Genomic DNA, 22,628 nt, shown 5'->3' on the forward strand with positions numbered 1-22,628 from the left:
TATTTGAGAGGGTTTGTTTGGCTGTTAGGAAAAGATCGGCAATTCTCAAAGATACCTGTAAAACAATGGCTGCCTGCCGCGTTCTGACAAAGCGTCTCCTTTCTAAAACCATCCTGAGCCAGCTCTGAAGGAGAATGATTTTCCTGATCACTTCTTTGTGTAGTGTATCCTGTAGTATCTGCCGTTCAGCCTCTTTCATAAAAACCTGCTCAGTTAAAGAAAAGTTCATCAATAAACAGTTAACAGGAGCCTTTCAGCCCCCACTGGAGGTATCCCCACAAGCTAAAATATGAGCATGGTAATACTTATTGCTGAACCAAACCTTATTAGCTGACAACGACTGGTATGCCTAAAAAGTAAAAGTCCTTTCGTTTTACCAAACCTCAGTGTTGGGATTCTAAAACATACAACTGTACTTACAGCCTTCAAAACATAGAACCCTTCTAAAATCAAAACATTGACCTGTTTGATAAATGCCAATGGCAACCATTTCCCAAAAGTATTATCCATACAATACAGCATTTTACTGTATTGCAAGAAGAGAGGTTGGCATCAAAAACGATGAGGCAACTACTAACTACTAAAGTCTGTGTCAACATTTACAAGAGTTAAAATAGCTAATTTAAATACAAAACGCAGAGAAGAGCAACACCTGTAAATGAACGGCACTAAATTTTGCAGCGTACATCAGTACTTCTTATTGGCTTATGAAAAGTTTCACAGACCTTAGTCATCCCTATTTGATAGTAGTTTTCATTCAGTTTTAGTTTATTCAAGTAAACACAAATGTTTTCCTTAGAGGCTTTGGCATTTTTGGGCAGTAACACCTGAAACTGGTCTATGAATTCCTGTGAAAAGCAGAGACAGTAAGAGAACAAAGTTAGAAGGCAATTCACAAGTGTAGAGTTTTACCTAGATTTCTAAAATTAAGCTAAGACATCTGAGCTATAGGGGTTTGACAGTACTTATTTCTCATTCCAAATTGAGCTATTTTTTCCTACTCTGTAAAATGCAGGCTTCATTCAGCCCCCAATTAACAGTAAATATCACCTATATGTAATCTATAAAGCTACACGCACAGAGTATTTTATAGAAAACTAATTCACATATGGAGACAGTAATGTGCAGCACTGATTGCTTATACAGCACTCCGAACGCTTTCCCTTCATGCAACGAGTAGGACAACTTACTGGTAGATAACTCGCACAGTAGTTTAGACTACAACTCGTTACCATGCAGGCTCTGTCAAAAATACAATGAATTTTTACAGTTCGTCCCAAGTGGTCATGAGCTTCATATGAAGAGAGACACAAGAGAGACTGAGGCAATACTTGTTTTTCCAAAAAGAGCAGATATTTCTGAAAGCACAATCCACTTCTGCATACCTGGAATGTATATTTGGCACTGTAACCAGATCTTCTGATTCGCACAGTTTCTAGCATGCCAGTGTATCTTAACTGTTGAAGCACCAAGCTTTCATCAAAAAGCATCTCTTTCTGAAAAAGATCAGCAGTCAACAGCTAGTAAATGCCTGAAGACTCCTATTTCTGTCCAGTAGAAAAAGCACATTCTGTTTTCACACCCTAGTCACCTTTCACCTTCGAACAGAATGACAGTGAACAAGTCAGAAGAGATATATTACAGGGCCAGAAGACTTAGATCCTCAGCAGTCAGATCAGCTCTTAAGGCCGTCTTACCTTCTCAGCATTGGAGCGGATGCAACGGATGAAGAATGGCTCAGCTTTACCCAGTGTCTCCAGTAACTTATTAAGAGAAGTCTGAAATGAAACATTCAGAACATTTTTTTCTTCAGATATCAGTTGAGTTGCATTTGACAGCAGTACAGCTTCTTTCTCAGAAATATGGTTCTTTCAGGTCTGACGGCTATACAAATCCTATTTCATCCAATACAGAGGGTCTCCTGCACTGCACAGCAGATCCCTGTATTTGTTTTCACCTTTGCTCAAGTGGGCTTTGCAGATGCTGTTACAATACCGCTACATCTGCATATAAGGATGAGGCTGATTGTACAGAGAACTAACACATTTCATAGCACGAGAATAGTCTCTAAATGTGGTCCAACTTTAATCAAGTAATAAACCCTACTTCAAACAAATTTCAAGAATAAAAACCATTTTGTTTTTCAAGCAAGATCAGGCTACAGCAGACCAGGAAGGACTGTTCCCATGAGGTCAGGCTACACCCAGACGCTGTACCACCGCATCAGTCACCTACCTGGAACTGTGCACTTATGCTAGGCGGTTTCTTCTTTTTGTGTAAGTGCAAGAGGGATTTTGTAGTTCGGTCATGCAGAGTCATGCTTACTATGAGCTTCAGAGATTTGGAATCCAGCAAATTCTAGAAGAAAGTTTTCATAATCAGCAAAATGCAGGTCTCTTAACTGAAGGGGAAATATTTCTGTCTGCATCAAGATGAACAAGAATGAAACCAACAACCTAGAGCTCCACATTCAGTGACATGTTAGACTTCATGACTATTTCTATTTCGGACCAAAGCATTTTCTTAAGAGTGAAACTCTTCTATTGCTCCATCCCAAGAGCGTACGGTAAACAAGGTGAATTACATAATCACTCTGTTCGCCTTCAATGATTTGATCAGAAATGGCTTTATGTATTTATGGCATTTCTAGTCTAATTAAACAGATGCCAATGAACAATTGTTTCCTGTTCAGCAATTCTTATAAAGGTGAACGTTTACCTATCCTTTAGATTGTAAAAAAAGGAAGTTTTAGAGGATAAACAATACAACTTCCCTACACTATGAAACAGTATTTTCTGAAGTGAGTTCTGTCAATCAAAATGAATGTTTACAGTGGAAAAACAAATAAACAAACAAAAAAAGACATCAAGAGAAGTCTAAATTTACTGAATAACTTTACCTTGGGAATGATCTGCTTTTGTTTGATACCTCTACTCTTCCTGTTAAAATATTAAAGATCATTTAAGAAAAAAAATACACATGATTTTTGGTTATTTCAGCAAGCCATAAGTTGGTGCAATTTACGAGGCAAGATAAAGGATAGAAGAAAATTAGCACAATAGCATCAGGGTGTGTTCATGCACATCTCTTACAAGTGATCAATGCAAGAAATGCAAACTGCTTCGCAACAAGATTTATTTTTTTTTTTAAAGTTAACTCTGTAGGTATTGAAAGCTTTCAAAAGTGAAACATTTTCTCTACAGTTAAAGCTATTAAGATCTGCACTGTTGCATAGAGTACTTTTGTGCAAGTTATTCTACTTAGCTAACTGTACAGTCATTGAACTCTTGTCATAATACTATGGCACTATCAAAAGTACTTGATTCAGAAGTTATTGCTGCTTGCAACAGAACTCCTGTGAAAGTACTTAACTGCTCACAGAAGGACAACATATGCCCCAGCACTCCACTTACGAACTCTGATATGTCTGAGATCATCCCCAGAGCCCCCTGGGGCCCTACACAAGCCTCAGGCATAGCTCTCATCCACACACAGACAGTGAACTAGAAGCAGAAGCTCTCAGAAACAAGGCCGTAGCTCACATCCTCCTAATTCTACACGTTAACTCCATGATGTAAGGCATGTTCCAACTCCATGCCATCCAGTTTACAGTTATTTATTATACAATGGACCACAGATTGATTTCCTTACACATGCATAGCTGTGCACATGTAAAGAGTCTTAACCCAGGAATTGGGTTCACAGGGCATTGGCATCCTGAATTTCAGGAAACCACTAGCTGTAACTTGTGAGAGATTTCATTGCTGAAAGTTTTGCAACAACAAGCTTGTACTCCTTGGGTTTTAAGGCAAGTTTACATGAAAAGTAGGTTTAACTTTCAGCTAATGCAACGAAGCAACAAAGCATTCTCTACAGCCTTTATATTTTGTAGAAGGAATCCTTTTATTCTTAATTGTCTTGTTTAGTTTTTTGCAGAAGACAAATGAGGGACAAGTATATTTTTTACGGACTAGAATAACTGCTTGGTTATTGTTGCACTTTCAAAGCAATACCTAGAGCACCAGAACTCACATGAAGTGGGAGCGGTGTTGAAGTCGACTGAGTGACCGAAGCAGCTTACAGGGATCATCACCCTGCCATGGAAGTCCTTTTATACTTGCGATGATTTGTTCATACATGTCTCTAAAATGATTCACAGCAAAACAAAGATGGCAAACAAAGATATACAGCCATGAGAGAGGCGGGGGAAAAAGAAGAGTTAAAAACCCAAGAGATCCCATCACCAGTGTGCTCCAAACAGTAGCAGGTCAATCCCAGACTACTTTTTCGTAAGCATGAATGATTCTGATGTCAAGTCAGCCCTTTCTACTCTGTCAGGGCCCTAAAATTTAATTACCAGGGTCTCATACTAAATTGACACTCTAATTCTATCTTTAATGTTAATTCTTGAGCCATCAATTCAGAAAACACAGTGAAATTTAGAAAAATGTACTTAATATGTAAGGAACCTTTTTGTTAAGCTAAGTAGCCTTTTCAGAAAGATATAAGCTTCTTCATAATCAAGCAGTAAGTATTTTTTATATAGATTTGACTACTAAAATGAAGCTGCTTAAGCAGACTTACATCAGAAGAGTAAGTTAAAAACTAGCTATTACAGGAATACTCGATGAATTTCCATTTTAAACTTATTCACATGTCTAGCTTTTCAAAGTAAGCCTGGGATAGTCCCTAATTTGTGGCAGATCCCGTTATTTTAAGCATGCACCATGCTTGTGAAGTGTCGTGTCTTGGCACAGAACTTACCTTCTTTACTCTCCAGAGAGGCACAAACCAAAAAATAACAGAAGCGTAAGAATCACTTCTGACTGTTAAGATTCTATCACCATTCTGAGCTGATCACTGAGGCAGCAACATTATTACAGAGAGCTGCTTGCTTCCCTTGGTACCTCTGAACTGTTTTGAGTATCAAGATTTTGTTTTAAGATCTCACAAGGAAACAGGGATGTGACACTATCACCAATCCTTTCACCCAAATTGTACCTTTAGTTCTTAGTTGCCACAGGTGACAGAAACTGTCCAGGATGAAGTAATTATGAAGCAGCACAAAGTCACTACTTTGTGTGTACTTCACTTTTACACAGAGCATGCTCAGAAGGTCAGTCTGTCCAGGAATGTGCCTCCCTGGCCTTTAAGTGCAGGCTTATTTCTACTTACTTCTTGTTTTCATAAAAAGAAATGATGTCTTCAAAAGCATTTATATCGAAATCCTCAGAACAATCAAATGAGAAATCAAGTATTGAGCAGCTGCAAAAGGAACATGCATAAATCCTAAATACTCCATAGAAAGGCAAATACGCCTATACAGAACAACGTGTGGAGGCAGTTCTGTAGGACTTGCCCTGCCTCCTAATCATGTCAGGAGGCTGCAAAAAACATCAGTGCTCCTACAGGTCCTTCAGTGACACAGACTGGCTGCAGAGGAACACACAATGCTACAAGCAACATAGACAGAGAACAGCCAGTTACGGGTAAATGGAACCGCGGCTGTGTCACTAACACTTGGTAGTGCTGGGTCTTACATAAGATAAACTAGGGAATTGTTTTGAGAGTATTAAAAAGGCCAAGCAAAACAAGACAGAAGAAATAAAACTTGTTATCCTTGTGGAAAGATCTAGTTGACATTCGATATATGAAAATGCGACTCCGCAATTCGGCTCTTTTCCCTCATACGGGTTAAGTACATGTTTCTCACCGATAAACTTTTTCTACTGGTGTATTTGATCTCTGGAGTTCTCCAAGGGGAACTCTGGGTCCTTGACGTACCACTCCTGTTACGAAATAATCAATAGGTTGAATTTTGACAAAGATATGAGCATAACAGACAAAAACACCCCCACCAACTGTAATAAGTAAACTATCGCCTGGAGGTTTTGTCTGGCTATAAAGCGAGGCCACTTTGTTTCTCAAACTCCCTACAACTAGAAAGTAAATTGCAGCTGTTCAGAAAAGCTTATCAAAATTAGTTTTTAATCCTGAATACTCATTTGAAACTTCAGGGAGGTCTAAGATGATCAAACCCAGTAATAAGATGAGCATGCATACTAGAACTAGTAGTATCTTCCCCAACTTCTACGAATGGAACTTCAAATTTGGCACAGCCTGCTGGAAAGGTGCGCTTATTGGAAGAGGAAGTGCAAATGATCTTAGATAAAACAGTGACAATCTCTTTAGAGTGTGAAAGTTAAGCCATTTTCACAAGTCAGTTTTGTCCTTAGTACGAAACCAAGATCACAGCTGGATGACGAGGTTTTGCCATAAACTGTTTCTGTCAACAAGCACAAACTGATAGTACAGCATTCAAAAGTGTTTCCATTTTTTTCATACCATACCTGCAGTCTTCTGAGCTCTCTGGCGTCCAGCTTCTGCAAAGACAGCCATTGCTCGAATAGCTGCCCGCAGAACTGCCCAGCGGAACACAGCTACTGGGTCCATTCCTATCAGCTCCCGAACATAAGCACTGTCACTGCTTCGTAGTAAAGCAACGATATCAGGTCTCATGTAATCCATATTTTTCTCTCTGAAATCCTGCAAAACAGGAACATTGAACCACAAGCTCTCAGGAAAGCTGTGTTTTGACCGAAGATATTAATCACTATTCAGAATAATTCATGACTAAATAATTCTCACTATAGTCCAGGCCACCACAAAAAAAAAAAAAAATCTAAAGTATATCTGAGGATACATCTGATCCAGCCCATTCCCAGCAAATTTTCTACACCCTGGTGAAAAGCTATAAGAAAGGTAAGGATTTTTTTGTTTTGTTTTTTGTGGTCATCAGATCTATCACCTACTTTTATCTGGTATTTAACTTTGCCAGCAAAGTGTCGAATAATAAAAGCAGGCTCCATCACCGGGGTTCCAACAAAAAACTTGTTCTCCTCATGCTGCTGTTTGAATTTCGCAAGTAGAGTTTGGTTGGTAGCATGGGGAAAGCTAGGAATACAAAACAAGAGGTCAGTTATTTTTCTCCAAATACAGGTACGTTTATTGAGGTGCAAGGTGACAGACTGAAGAACACCTATTGATCCTTGTGGAACATATTTTATTGTCCAAGCTAACTACACTTTGAGATTTACACACCTGCTTTGAGTATTGGAGGTGGGCTAAATTTCTGGATGAAAACCAGAGCTCCACACATCGCTGAATATTCTGATGTTTTAAGTATATGTCAATGCTTCCTCCCACTTCAGCAGTCAAGTTTAATTAGCACCACATTAACAATTTATCACGTTTGCTACTTAATGTTCCAAAGACTTACATACATGCATTTTACTTTAATTATAATTCCATGGTAAAACACAAAAGTGAAAATTTCTAAGTCTGCTTAAGCCAAAGTTCAATTTTAGCATCAATCGATATCACGAGCATATCGGAGTCATTAGAAGCAAACTAGAATGTAGACTGTAGTCATAAGACGACCCTTTGCTTCCAACAACATTCCTCGCCTTTCAAAAGTGCTGTTTCTCTGCTCCCTTCCACAGTCCTTCCCTCCTCCCTGCCACACATTTTTTTCAGAACACGTTTGTTGCTTACTTGCTTTCTTCATCCAGAAGATAGAAGAGGCCAGTGGGCTTCTTGCTGATTAAGTGAATGCAGGCCACATTATCAGTATAGTCAATATTGTGCCAAGTGATCCCTTCACTCTTATATTCCTCCTGTGTAGCTCAAGAAAATTCCCTCATCAGTACAGTGCCCTGACCTTCAATGTCCTGTGGTCTAAGTGCTTAAAAGACATCCTTGAACAGCTATGGCAAGTTGAGTTTGTTAGTTCAGGCAGCAGAAACAAAAAAAAGGAAAATTTATAAATAAGAACAGAACAGCAGGCATATTGGGTCAGATCAAAGGTCCACCTAGGCAAGTCACTCAACAGCAGATGCTTGAGGTAAAACTATTTAAAAACCAAAACAGCGAAAAGAATGTTTTGCCGTGCCTTCCCAGCAATCAGCAGTCTATGAACTTGGAGTTAGATATTACATCTACATCACTACATTAAAACCCTAAGAAGACATTTATTGGAGGAATTTAAGTCTATTTTCCTCTTCCATAGTGCTTGTATTATGAGAAATAACAAATATTTAATATCAAGTTCCAGAATTTCCAAATTGCGCTGTCAAACGAAAGAAGAGAAGTTTCAAAATAGGCAGTTAGGCCCTACACAACATCAACACCAGAACTTCCCTAAGGAAGCAATGTATATTGCTTAGGTTCAGAAAATTTGGAGCTCTCTGACAAGAGAATACAAAGCTCTTCTGCTGAAATGACAAGGCATCAAATGCTTGACAGGAAAAGCTTCCCATTAAGATATTGTACTGAAATATCAGTTTTTCTTAATGCTGTAAATGCCCACAGAAGCAACCCTAATGATAAGGCACTAATGTAAAAAAAGACATCACACAGAAAGTTAACTAAAGCTTTATGTTTAACAACAGACAAAGAGTACATCTCACTGTTCTATATGACGATGACAAGAAATGGATTATTTTTAAGTAGGTAGAATTCAGTCTGCCTAACGACAGACTGCTCAGTGTGCATGCCACATTACAGAACTGAAATGCCATTTTCCACAGACAAAAAAGCCTTTCTTTAAAAAGATATAGAGATCCCCCCTAAGGGCTCTCATGCTGCAAGAGATACAGGAAATGGGTCATTCAAGGATTAAGCTTATTTGGAAAAATGGCATTAGAAAAAAAGAAGACAATGTAACTATTTACTCTAGTTAGCCTGGATAGCCAGTTCTGTCATAAGTTACAAAACAGGGACCTCAACATTATGTTTACATATGAAGTTTGTATGTTTGGTAATTTTCTTCTCTTTAAAATGCTTGTTTAAAGTTATCTACGTGTTCTTGACAAAATACCACATACTACAGAACGACTTCTTTCTTTCAGCAATGACCTGAGAATAAGGCTTCAGCAGAAACCAGAAAAAATCCAAGTCTAGAGCAAAATACCCCCCAAACCTCAGTCTAGAAACAAGATCTGTTAGCTCTTGCAGCACTCAGTGCTCTGTAGGATGATACCATCTGCAAACAAGTCAATCAACATATGCCAGTAATATCAGGATTTCAGAACTACTGCCAACATCAACATATAGTTGTATCCCCTAAATGCAGTCAGGTGGAAGAAACAACAAGAGACTGGTTATTAATTATTTACAAACTGACAAAAATAAAAGAAACTGTTCCCCAACCATTAAAACAAAACAAAAACCTGAAACTAACACCTCACCTACCATTAAAAAAACCCCAAACAAACAAAAAAAAACCCTGAAACAAACACCTCACCTACAGACTTTCAATCTCCAAGTTTACAGTTTCATCTGACTTCTCTCGGACTGCCTGAACATCTTTTTAGTTTCTTGCAGTCAAACAGAAACTTAATACTAGCCCTCGGAAGAAAGGCCCCGCTATCATTAGTATATAAATATAAATACAGCAAAGCTACAACCTTCAAACAGTAACAAGCAATAATGAAACAAGAAATTAAAAAACAAGGCTTTTGGAAATAAATTTAAGCAATTATAAGAGTTATGCCGTGGGGTTTTGCAGAATAGTGGCTAAGTTTGCATAATATATAGGCACTTGATAAAAAAAAAGTTTTTTCAGCAACTTGTTTCAGCAACTCTAGTTTCTTACCTGTTCCAATTTGAAAATATGCTGATTGAAATAATACTGAAGCTGCTCATTAGCATAATTTATACAGAACTGTTCAAAACTGTTGGTTTCAAAGTCTTCAAATCCGAAAATATCAAGTACACCAATGGACAAACACTAAAAGAAGATGTGGAAATCTAGTTAAGCAATCTGTCATACAGTGCCTTAACCCCCAACAGCTCACCGTTACAAAGAGTGCTGTAGCATATGCTAATAGATTTTAAATATTCAACAGTTATGTCTACTGTGAAAACAGAGACAATTAAATATTACCAAGAAATTTACCATGGACTTAGAAGAATCAAAACTTATCTCAGACATCTGAACATGTCATCTATAGCATTGTCTGTTAGCTCTAAATACACAACTGTCTACAGAGACTTGTTTTTGTGAGAAACTTACTGTAACAGATTCCTCCATGTCCTTCTTATTAAGGAGAGCATGATTGATTCGCAGAACAATCCAATCAAACAGAGCACTGTATAAGGACTTTGCCATTGAATCACGAGCTGTTATTGCCTGCAGAAGAAACTTTGTTTAAAAAAAGCATTTCTATTTCAGACCAGTGTCACTCAAATGTTACAATCTTACCAGAGACAAATAAAACCAAAATTTTCCTTTAATACTTACTTCTAACTTTCCAAACATCCCTCACTAAATGTGAAAGGGTACCACATTAGGTTTTTGTTATCTAAAAAAGCATGTTGCAGTTATTTTAAATCATTCTATTAGTGTTCTTTTACTCACCTCATTGAGACTATATGGCAAAATAAGTTTATCATTAGCAGTCACAGTTTTTCTTTTTGTTAGCACTTCTACTAGAATTTCTCGTTTAACCTTCAAAACAAGCAAGAACAAGAGTTACTGTCACCCTCATACTCCCCAATCAGTAATCTGATAGCAACAGTGGACATTACAACTGCCTTGGAGAAGCCCAAGCTTTCTGATAACAACTACATTTATCATTCATCAACAGCTTTACAACTTCTTCAACTTCTTTAAATTATTCTCAGCTTAGATTAATTCAGATGGTTCCCTATGGTGGCAAAGAACGCGTCTCCACTGAATTCCTTCTCAGCTCTATGATTACTGAGTAAACAAATTCTAATTCCATGCTATGGGCTATATTCCACCACTAATCCCAATAATTTCACCAATTTTATCCATTTCCCCTCTGCTAAGATAAATGTTGTGGAAGTACTGTAAACCAGATCTAGATATAGCAAACTGAGCAACAAGATATTCACATAAACTGCTGAGGTAGAGCATGACAAAAAGATCTATCGAACATTAGAGCTAAAGAGAAATACTCTACTTTCAAAAGCTGGGAAAGAATGTCCAAGACTTCAGGAGGTCCTACTTCCAACCCTTCATCACGACCTGTAGCTTTCTTCTTATATGTAACGTTGCCCAAATAAAGAATAGCAGAAAGTATTGAAAAAATCCTAAGGAAGAAAAATTGAATTTTATAAGAATTTGTCTTATAAGGTCATTATAACAGGTTAGCAACTTAATTCTACTTCAAGAATTTGTCTGTAAGTCCTCAAAATACTCAGCTGTCCTGACTTCCTACCAGACTAAATGTGATCCCAACACATATACAGTTTATTGCAATTCATGACCATTAACTAGCTCTCAGTAACAAAAGCTATAAGGATTCTACTTACTGTTTTTTTGTTGCTGAAAGGAAGCCAACCATCTCCATGGCTTGTTTTAATCTTTCAAAGTCATGTCGGAGATCTTCCCCATCTTCAATTTTCAAGTTATGCTGTGAAGAGAGATCCATAATTAGAGGCAAAGAACGAAGCCCAAACATCACAAGAACACAAGTATACTCTTTCAATTTTAACACAAGAGACAGACAACATTTATCAATGCATTTGTAAATCCCTGTCACAGATTACCTGATTGAGGTAGAAATAATCGTCGGGTTGCTTGAGGTGAAATTCTTTACGCTCTTCCTCATTGACTCCAAGTAGCAAATAATAAAAGACATGGTAGTTCCTAAAAAGTCAATACATTTCTCTTTCATGAAAATATAATGATTTTTCTTTTATTCTGTATACTTTAAATGTTCTTAAACTCTTGCACTGATTATGCTTGTGTTAGTAAACTGTACTAAACTCTTACCTTTCATCTTTTTCTTGAGAAACCAGACGAGATTTTTCAAGCAGGTATTTTTCAACAACAGCCCTGAAGAGTCACAAAAAATGAAAACAGCATGAGGGCAAAAGAAAAGACCTCACAAAACATCAGACAGCAACTGTCAAGAGAGTTCAAATAATTAAATCTGCACTAGAATATACTAGAGAATAGCTTAGTCACTATCTCAAATCTAAACAAACAAACAAAAAAATTAGCATGTGTTATATTGCAATTGGAACAAAGACAAATACCCCAGAAAGACCTATCTTTAGTGCCTGGTTTTAGTAGACATAACTGGGAAAAGGCAGACGAAGCTAGAAAAGTGTTGATGAAAAACTGTAAGCAGAAACAAGATGAGCAGACTGCTAACAATCTGTTATCTACTCCGAGATTAATAGTTATCCGACAAGGAATGCAAAGACTACAAGACCCCCAAAATACACTGGATAACTCTCTGATTCTCAATCAAAATTTGCTAGATTTTTATGACAGTATATACATCAGCCTAAAATGGAAGCCAGCCAGCAAACCCCTGACAGGCTGACAAAGTAATCTCCTAAATAATAATCTAAACTCCTTGACATGGGATACAATGAATGAGGCCAAAGTTTGAGCAGCTTCTCCTCATGCTGAGACAAAACAAATGTATTTAAGTTGTACCAATCTCCTGAGCTAGTGCAACTTCATCTGAAAAGATGCCGATTGTTTTCAGAATAACACTCAAAGCAAATGTGGTACAGAGTTCCCAGCCATGTATGTTATTGCCATTTTGTAAACTGCAAACACAAAGGAGATCCAAAGGAAAGACACCGGAGCACCGAAGTCAGTAATAGTTAGTGACACTCCAGAGCACAGCGAGCTTCAGCTTCAGGCAGAATTCTATACCAAAATTATGTGTTATGGCATTGCACCTAAACTAGCACAGGTACATCTTGCCAACATGTGTGACACACTGCTGCAAATTTTGCAGCAGTAAGTGTTAAAAATTTAAGATGCTTTTTACAAAGCAAGATCTGAAAGAAATGATCTTATGGTATGACGTTAGACAAGTAACTACGCACGTATTGGCACACAAACTACTAATTTTTTACCAAAATTCTTCACTTGAAGTGAAAGTGCCCACTGCTAAAGAGGAGGGAAGCATCATCTTTGAATAATAATATTGAGGGACTACAGTAATATGACATTATAGCATCTACTACAGGGTTAAAAATATAAAGACAATTCTAAGAGTCATCTGTGACTATCATATATTTTAAAATAAGTGTAGGTATAGAATATTTCATGTTTGTCCTTCAGATAGAACACAATTTCAAATAAGTCAAATGAAATCGTAATTTTATAGTTTTCTTTCTCTAACTGCTGTTTAAACAATTTCTTTAAAATGGCTTCCTCAAATCTATTTCATTTCACTCTAATTCCTCTTAAAAATTCAGATCTGATGTCTTTAACCACAAAATGGAGAGGACAATGGGTGTTATGGAAAAAGCTTTCATTTAACATGAAGGTAAAGATGCAGCAGCATGTCGAATTCTTTACCTGATATGGCTGCACAGGAAGATAAGAAAATTACGCATCGCTTGCTTATTCCAGAAAGCTCAGTTAGAGAGTCTTGAAAACTCCACATCGGCAAGCTATTCTCACGAGAAAAGCCTCAATAAGGCAGCATCTTATACATAACAGATGCTTCACCAACTCCTAAAAGCACAGAGATCAACCCCAGAAGAATCACATACTGGACTTACCCTCGGACAATACCATTCTCTAAATAGTTGACTTGAATAAATTTTCCAAAACGACTGGAGTTATTGTTATGTGCCGTTTTGGCATTTCCAAATGCCTGCAATAAAGCAAAATGAGTTAATTTTGAATTAAATGAAATATGTGATCACACAGCTTTTCAAGCTCTTCCGTTCATTATTCAGCCTCCTGTTAGCTTGCAGTATAAACTCAAAATACTACAGAAATGGCAGCATACAGATACCAAAAAGGCAGCTTAGGAAGCCTCCACTATTCCTTACAGATCTATACACATTTATTATTTGCCCCATGCAATAATATTTGAGGGACTGAGGGAAGGGGATAATACACTTAGATATTTCTAAGAGTACAGGAAAGGTAATCATGAGTAGAGAGCACAAGTCAGCCTCAATCTCTAACAATTATGACCTTAGAGAGGATATTCAGGAGGAAGACGACTGCACAATTACCATGAAATTGCCTCTTCTATAGAAGAGCCACAAACTATGTTTTATTCCCTAATGTATTGCTCCCACTCAAAAATGTTACAATAAACACAATTTTTCTTTAAGTGGGAACAGAACATTAAGATATCGTTTATAAAGTCAGCCTACAAATTTTCAGAGTTGTGTATTCAGAAAATGGGAAAAAGACAAACAGAAAAACTTTGGTTTACAGAACCACATCCTACTCATTGGCCAGCTAACTCCGCTACGCAACATTGGGAAATGTAGCTTTATTAGGAGATGTTAGGAAAGGGGAAAAACCAGGTATGGCACAAATTCTAATTGTGCATCTTTAATACTTCTGCCTGTACCATGAACTCTGATAGTTGCTAGTACACACACTACACAAAATATCCTCCGTGTGAGCCACACTTATGAACTATAAAGATAACATATTACACCTGAAAGTCCAGTAGAATTAGTTATTGGGAATTTCCTCAACTTTATCAACTCTTAACTATGTGTTCTTAAGAGAAACTTCTCATCCTTCTGACATGTAGGAGAAGAAATAAGGATAAGAAACCCTGTGTAAAATGCAGTTGTTTGGAAAAATACACTGCTTGGTGTAGACTATCACCAGCAATTCCTGCAGCAGATATTTCCTCTTAAAGCTCCAAGCAATTAAGGCCTCCATTAGGAAATCCGCCTCCCTTAATATAGAACATTTGTAGAATGATTTCACAAAAATGCCCCCTTCTTCCTCCACACACACACATCCGGAGAATGATGGACATGTGAATACCGCACACAACATAGAACTAAACTGTTTACACATTAAACCGCCCAATTATGGTGTATATCCTAAGGGAGTACTGTTTTCATGACAGTCACATTGTTTGTATATTGAAACTCCATCCTTTTTTTTTTTTTTTTTTGTTATTGGTTTTTTTCAAACTACCTTAAAGGTTGCAGCTGCACTGCAGTATGACACCTCGACCAGTTTTCAAAATAGGTTTTCAAAGCTCTCTTATAAGTAGATTTCTACTGCCAGCTGCCTAGTGTTCAGAGAATCCAAGACACTTGTTATAAACTGGCAGAATGTCCATAATTCTTCAGACAATTGTTATTTCCGACCTAAAGGAATATGCTAAAGGACCTCTTCCTGTGCAGGGTGAAAGCCCACAGGCTGATCCTGCTGTAGCTTCAGAAAAGTCAACAGGTTTTGAGCGAGAGAGTATTAGTGTCCAGCAGTGCCCATAGACGACCGAGGATGAGTTCAGCCTTCCAGAGAGCATGCTATGCGTGTTATAATGCAAACAGCATCCCACTCAGATTTTTCAAAGCAAGCATTGACCAGAGTCACCAGTATCTTTCTGTAGCTACTATCCAACAAATTATCTCATAGATTATTTTTTTAGAGCCCATTTTGCATACAGAGCATATTAGTGTATAAAATTAGTGCATAATATAATAATATACATTAGTGTATAAAATCCCAGTCAACTCCTTACAGTTATCAAACACCACCAGACCAAAGGTCCGGTAACATCAGCACAGCAAACTGTCTGCTTTGTTAAATCAGAAGCCTTTTTCTCTCCCACCGACAGCGGCTCAGCTGTGGCTCTCTGAAGAACACCATCCAGTTTCCCATTTAATGCATTCAGAAATGTGTTGTAGTGAATTTTGCCATGCTGCGGAATAGTGAACTTCCAAAATTGATTCTGCAAGAACTTCTTTTTGGAAAGTTCTCTAACTTAGGCCACCAGTTAATTACCATTTACTAGTTAAAGAAACCAAACCATAATACAGCTAATTCTACCACATTATTTTTTAATAAATATTTTGGCATTAGAGAGTTAAGAAATCCCATAACCCAGCTTCCTGAAAAACTTTTTTTAGTGATTACTCATATAAGCAATGAATACAGTTTAAAACTAAAGGCTCTTATGATCTAATGTGTCTGGTATTTAGTCAAAGCATACAGCAAATTCTTAAAAGCTGATCTAATATTATCAGTTTTTCGGAAAGTTTTCATGTACTGAATGGTTTTCTCATAAGAGCCTTTAACATCACAACTTTTTAAAGAACATTCCAAGTCACTTAACATTTTGAGTGGTGAATTTTATTTGTTTTGTAACATTTAACTTTGAACTCTAATCACTGCAACCACATTCTTCTATACACTTTGACGAGTTAACTATATGAGGTGACATTCCTGTCTAAAATCAGAAAGGTACAAAAATTTGAAATGTTAAATATTTGCTATTTAGCAGTTCGATATCTTCAAGCTACTGTAGCTTTTTCCTACAGAAAAAAGGGTTACAGATATAAATTAAGCTCCCTTATTACTTAGCCATTGCTCTGCATGGAAAGCATAATTCAGGGATAATTCTAGCCAGGCACTTTATACATAGCTGAAATTCAACTGAAGTATCTCCCTGGTTTGCCTTTACAAAGAGCAACCTACTCCTTTATTAAATAAGTTCAGAAGGCGTGAGGGGACAAGAGATTATTTCAGCTAAAGAGAAATAATCATTTACATAACCAAACCCATTTTCCCTTGTAAGTCCATGAGGAGATAGATAAAAATGGAAAACTAAAACTAAACCTATCCAATGCAGAACACTAGCAATATAAAAAGAGGGTGAGTCAAAAATAGCAGACCAAGGCCAGCAGGAATCAGAGCTGGGATAGCCTATTCTGGGAGTCAGGAAGTCATCCAACTCATCCTCTTACCTTGGAATGCAAGAGACAAACTGGAGTCCGCTACTCAAAATTCTTACAATGGTGACAGCTCTAAACGTACTCAGAAAAAAGCCAAATTCTCCTTTTATTTGCTGTAAAAAGAGAACCCCAAACCACACACATGCTCCTATCATCTCCCTCAGGAACACAACTAAAAATCTCAATTCTTTCACAAAATTTGCCAAAATCTGAAAAAGCTATCAAGAGTTTCTATGTAAACCGCTCTAATCCATGGCAGAACCACCACTGCACAGACCAATCTTTTAATGTGCCAAATGACATCGAAGACTCAAATTACACACCGTAGAAGAGGAAATGACGGCTTCAGAGTTGAACTCATAGCAGTCTTCATAAACATGCAGCAAAATATCCACTCATTAACACAGAAGTTGCAGTGTTCAGGGTGATTTTGCAACTCTGCATGCTCTATGATGTCTAAGCAATCCATATGATAAGACTCTATAAAGGACAAGGCGATTTTTCCCCCAAGAGATATATGCAGCAAGGAGAAGTATGCAATAACACATTTCTACCAAAAAAAAAAAAGCTAGTAACATCCAACCCAATGGAAAAAGGAAGTTGCATTCCTCCTCTGATTATGATTCCCAAAACAAACACATGCAGATAATAGCCTCAAAACAACTACTTTCCCTTAAATAGAACTGACTACACCCACTAAATATATATGCAGACTTTTATGGCAAATACAAATGAAAACCAGAGTTGAAGCACCACTCAGCTTAAGTCCATCTTACACCAAAACCACAAGCACAATGGCACTGTAATAAAGAAAACAGATGACGGCAAATTGCTTTACTCTGTTTTCCATAGAATGGTAAAGCATAGAAGTTTACTTTCTATAATGAAATTTAACAAGCTTTTTAATATGCTGAGTTCTAGCAAATCTCACCCCTCCACCCACCTGATTGTGCTGTCAATATTAATTAATTCATATTTACAGCTGCCTTATTTAGAAGACTACTTAATGAATGCTTCCTGTCAGACTTTCCATTTTATTTGGGCCTTCATTCTTTTCAAAGAATGATTCAGTGCCGTTAAGAAATCTTCAAGAACATATCCAAGTAGAAATAAGCAATGCTTTTCAAAATAATACATGAAAAAGTTATGACAACCCCAGTATTTCCATCTGTTCCGCCTCTCCTTTGCTTCCATTTCAGAGGGAAATGAACTTGCAGCATACTAAGAAAATAGTATCCTGGGTTTATCGCAGAAGTTGAGTTACACTATAACAATGGACAGCAAGCCAACAGGAGCTTTGCTGCCAGAAGAGGAAGCTCTGATTCCCTCTCACTATGGCCCTCACCACGTGGTCCCATCCCCTCGGTCAATTTTCTGCTATTTTACTAAATTAATTGTCTTGAAGAATGTGATAAGTTAACTCTAGGTCTCCAAAATAAGTTCAGAGTCTTAGATCGCACACTGTGCATTTTATATCTGAAACATGTTTTAAGAGATTTTTCCCTAATAAAAGGAAAATACGAGTGTCTTGGAAACTTTGCAACTGCGTATGGAAAAGTTCAATTCTCTTGTTCAAGACTTTATAAAATAAACAAAGGTTTGATTCACTATTCCCAATTTGACCCAAATAATAGTTCCCAAATGTAAATTCCTTCTTAGGACTTCAACTGTATGTAAACTGAACTTAACAGTCAATACAAGAAGGCAAACCTCCAAGTCAGGGAACTATACTTTAATCACTAAATTTAGAAGAGGATGAAAAAGTCCGGAGTATCTTAAAACAGAGCCTATCTTTATCTTCCTACCACTTTTAAAGAAACTGCTCTTCACTACAGAAGATCTATGTTAGCCTACAATTAAAAAAAAAAAAAAAAAGAAGCCCGAGAGCAATTCCTATACAGCTAAGACAACTGTATCTCTCACGAACTGTTAAAAAACAGCAGAAAACACAGCTTTAGGCTGTGCTGAAGCATCATTGTCCCACAGAAGCAGCCAGCCCTTCAGATTCTTTTTCTCTAGAAAGCTGCAAGCAGTGCAAGTTACATCTACTTATTAGATCCCCAAGAAGGAATCTTATAAACAGCTCAGACTCTGGTACCAAGAGAGAGCAAGAAGCATCTGAGGATCAGAAACTAACCCATGACCGGCTTTCCTTTCACTAGTGCATGCGACAACAACTGTGCTAGTACCATATTTAATATTTAACTTTTACACTGTCTCAGTATCACTTATTCCATTTTTCAGATGTTTGAGAAGGTACAGCTCTACCTCCATTCTTCAAAGTCCAGAAATTGTGAACAAGGAGCTAAAATGTTAACGACAGCTTATCTTCAAATTACATACACACTTGAACAGAGATTAGTTTGCGAACACAGAAACAGGATTTGGTAAGAAATATGTTTCTATGTTCACTAAATATGCAATGATAAAATTGCAAATCCATCTCCATAACACGCTAACAGTGCTCACCTCTCTGTGCTAGAAATGTATAACTCCTTGAGCAAAAGGTCAACCTATAAACAGTGGCAAGAAAATAAAAGGTCACTAAAAAGGGGAAGTTCTGAGCCAAAATGGAACCAACTTCTATACCATAAAGTCAGGGAAACAGACTTCAGTCAAGAGTACATTTTCATCTTTCACAGGGACTCAAAATTAAACAGAACATTATCAAATAGTTTAGGCACACTATAAAACTGTTCATGCAAAAAAAATCCCCTGAAACATTCATTTAATAAAAATTCCCTTTTACCACTTCAGTTCCCTTAAGTAAAAACCCAAATGAGTCACAGCAGTTGGATTTAGAAGTGACCAACTAACAGAAGAGTTTGTCGTCAGTTTAACTTCCACAAAGCAAAGTAAGCTTTCAGTGTATTCCTCTTCCAGACCAAGATTTCACTTGAGGGTTTTTTGTGTTTTCTTTGTTTTTTAAATTACACTTAGTGAGTGGAACTGCATATTGGGAAACATGGAAGCTTCACTATCCACTGAATCCACTCTGCAGTATCCAAAGTAGGATAGTTTGATTTTACCTCTCTATGTTCTAAACCCACCATAGCATCACTTTTTAATATGCACTAAACTTATGTGAACAGAGAAGTCTATTTCCACTACCTTAAATAGAGTTGTACCAAAATCACAGGTACCCCAGTGTTTCAAAAAGGTTTCCTTCTCTATGACTTCAAGTCAATGAATAATACTGTTAATACAAAAACGAATATTCAATTTTGAAAGACGTTTTCGAATTCAAATGCTTCTACATTTTTTCATATCTAGTTGTCATAAGCACCTTTATCTTTTGCAATATTTGGGAGGACAAGTTTACACTGAATCAATTTGTGACTGATAAATGCCCTCAAAGAAGTAGCACGAGAAGTTTCTCTGAGAATTTTAGAAGAGAGCCCCACATTTTACACAATATGTACTCCAACAGCCATGTTAGAATCCATTTGGCAAGTTTGGAAGCTAAGCTTTCAATTGGTCACCATATTTCTACCTAGCAAAACTATTTTCTCATGAAATCCATTACTAGATGCTCAGTGGAAGTCTGAAGAAGTTGCAGTATTTATGACAACCAATCTTACTGTAGAAAACCACAAATGTCTCTTCATGAACTCTCCTGGACATACACAACATCTGCCTGTGACTCCAAAGTTATTAATTTTAATTTTGAATCTAGGGATATGTGCATTTCTCATTCAGTGGACGAACTGCAACACAAGATTTTACATCTTTACCTGGTTTGACACAGCTGTATTGTATCCGGTAGACCAGGATCTGAAACAGTTAATTTTATCAAAGGCAGAAAGATCAGCTGATCAAACAGTGCTTTCCACAGTGACCCCTTCCTGTTTTCTGTTTAGAACTGCAAACTTCAACTCCAGCAACCAACAAACCTCAAACAATTTTACTTCTTCTTTCAAGCAGCAGAAAGCAAGACAAAAGAGAACTTGCATATATTCCTCATTCTTTACAGAAAAGCTTTCAAATCACATTTATAAATGAAACATATTTTAAAGTTTAACTTCATTGCTTTTTCACATTCTACCTAGCAGTGTAAAAAAAAAAAGCTTAAATTTCTTTTTTCATTGAAGTGTTGTTACATTTGAGAATATTTAAACCTAAAAATTACAATGGCTGTGATCAAGCTCCGTACTGTTGAAGATTTTATATGGGTGACCATTACATCCATCCAAGCTTTCAGAGTTTTTCCTTTCCGATAAGAGAGTAAAAGAGAGAGGATGCCATTACCTAATGCAAGACCAGCTGTACCCCTTATGCGTTTAGTTTTGCTTTCTGTTAGAAATGCTGTAATGGCATGTTAAAAGCCATATCCGACTCACACTTTCTCCCCAACTAACAATGTTGCTCTCTTAAAAAAAAAAAAAAAAAAGAAAAGAAAAAAAACTAACAGCTGTAGAAAGGAAATAACTCCCTCAAAAAGTGAGTTCGTAAAAATGCTGCAGGATGTGCTTACACACAAAGGCATGATTACACTAACCAGTTAATACTTCAGTGGAACAATCTTTTTATGAAAATATTTACTTACAATTTGATTCAAATGCCATCAAAACTTTAAGATGGTAACCTCTGTCCCAGAATATTAGTGTTTAGTGGTGGAAAGTTAAGTCAGATATAAATTAAAAGCAACAGGAAGTCAACTGAACGGAAGGATGAATTAAGGAAAATCAATTAGAAGCAGTCAAGCAACACAGTCAAATACCAGTGCAGCCCAGTGATATTTAAAGCCTAAGCCAAGTAGGTGACTCAAAAGTAGTATTCAACAGCAGTTATTTGAAGTTTTCAAGAAACAATTTTCACAGAAGGTAATTTTAGCATAAATTTACCTCCAGAACTGGTCCAGCTCCTAGAATAGTTCTCTCCACACCACTTGCGTACCCTTTCTGGCTCAGTGCCGTGAGGCAGTGAATTAAGAAGTTTGTGCTTTGAGTTTTCCCAGACCCGCTTTCACCTGATATAACTATGCACTGATTAACATGTTTTTTAAGCATTGTGTGATAAGCCACATCAGCAATGGCAAAAATATGAGGCTCCAGCTTCCCGAGCTGATGATTCTCATACATCTTGACATATTTAGGATTATAAATGGGCAGGAACTTGAAGGGGTTAATTGCAATCAGAATACTTCCAGCATAAGTATAAATTTTGTGTTTTAGAAAGCGGCATTTGAGGTTCTCTAGGAGTGTTGTCTCCGTTAAGTTGGGGAGATTGCACAAGTCATCAAAGTCCTCCTGATGCCATGGAAGAAAACCCCTTTCAACCAATCGCCGAGCATCTGTCTCCTTGGAAAGCAATTGCATCTGGACATATTTTATGGTCCCATCAGTGTTCCTTTCTTGTAAAAGAAAGTAGTACCCATCCTTTTGCGGATGCTCATCCTGAGCACGACGAGGCCAAAGTAAAACCCTATGAACAGGAGAATCATTTATGTCAAGTACCCATTCTTCACCACCCGATTCTTTCACTTCCACGAGCACATAATGTTTTGAGACATCCAAGTTTAAGATATTAATCACATCCTTGATGACATCTGAAGATGTGCTGTCCTTGGTTGCTGTCACTTTGCAGTAGGGAGCACTTTCTGTTGAGAGTTGGGGGTAAATATGAAGATCATAGGCTGCCTTTGCCTGGCAAACTGCACCGTCAGCATCTTTTAAACTCATTCTGCCCCCAAATGGGCTTCAGTCTTCCACCTCTGTTTAATATGCAGTGCCCATCGTCTGAAAAACAAAACAAAACAAAAAAAAAAAAAGAAAAAAAGTCAGATGTTAAATGTGTACAAGAGGGATTAGGGCAAGGTATCAAGGTATTCTAGTGGAAGGTGTCCCTGCCCATTGCAGGGGGCTTGGAACTAAATGATCCTTAAGGATCCTTCCAACTAT

At 37.3% G+C, this 22,628-nt stretch overlaps 1 protein-coding gene across 1 annotated transcript in view; it reads right to left on the reverse strand.

Moving 5' to 3' along the window:
* MYO9B (myosin IXB) overlaps positions 1 to 22,409 on the reverse strand; it is a gene marked incomplete at its 5' end in the record, with an annotated part of 35,429 nt that extends 13,020 nt beyond the window's left edge. Inside the window, 20 exons of the mRNA XM_082495208.1 lie at positions 56 to 205; positions 726 to 848; positions 1,386 to 1,496; positions 1,698 to 1,778; positions 2,236 to 2,358; positions 2,900 to 2,939; positions 4,033 to 4,143; positions 5,714 to 5,789; positions 6,351 to 6,546; positions 6,813 to 6,954; positions 7,555 to 7,676; positions 9,656 to 9,790; positions 10,076 to 10,192; positions 10,421 to 10,510; positions 10,989 to 11,118; positions 11,341 to 11,441; positions 11,578 to 11,677; positions 11,804 to 11,866; positions 13,564 to 13,658; positions 21,573 to 22,409. Of these exons, the coding sequence (XP_082351334.1) occupies positions 56 to 205; positions 726 to 848; positions 1,386 to 1,496; positions 1,698 to 1,778; positions 2,236 to 2,358; positions 2,900 to 2,939; positions 4,033 to 4,143; positions 5,714 to 5,789; positions 6,351 to 6,546; positions 6,813 to 6,954; positions 7,555 to 7,676; positions 9,656 to 9,790; positions 10,076 to 10,192; positions 10,421 to 10,510; positions 10,989 to 11,118; positions 11,341 to 11,441; positions 11,578 to 11,677; positions 11,804 to 11,866; positions 13,564 to 13,658; positions 21,573 to 22,409 (2,943 nt within the window). The remainder of the gene's footprint in view (positions 1 to 55; positions 206 to 725; positions 849 to 1,385; positions 1,497 to 1,697; positions 1,779 to 2,235; positions 2,359 to 2,899; positions 2,940 to 4,032; positions 4,144 to 5,713; positions 5,790 to 6,350; positions 6,547 to 6,812; positions 6,955 to 7,554; positions 7,677 to 9,655; positions 9,791 to 10,075; positions 10,193 to 10,420; positions 10,511 to 10,988; positions 11,119 to 11,340; positions 11,442 to 11,577; positions 11,678 to 11,803; positions 11,867 to 13,563; positions 13,659 to 21,572) is intronic.
* Positions 22,410 to 22,628: the final 219 nt, after the last annotated feature.

The sequence above is a fragment of the Vanellus vanellus genome (genome assembly GCF_965231255.1).
Source record: "Vanellus vanellus genome assembly, chromosome: 25".
NCBI classification, from domain to species: Eukaryota; Metazoa; Chordata; class Aves; order Charadriiformes; family Charadriidae; genus Vanellus; species Vanellus vanellus.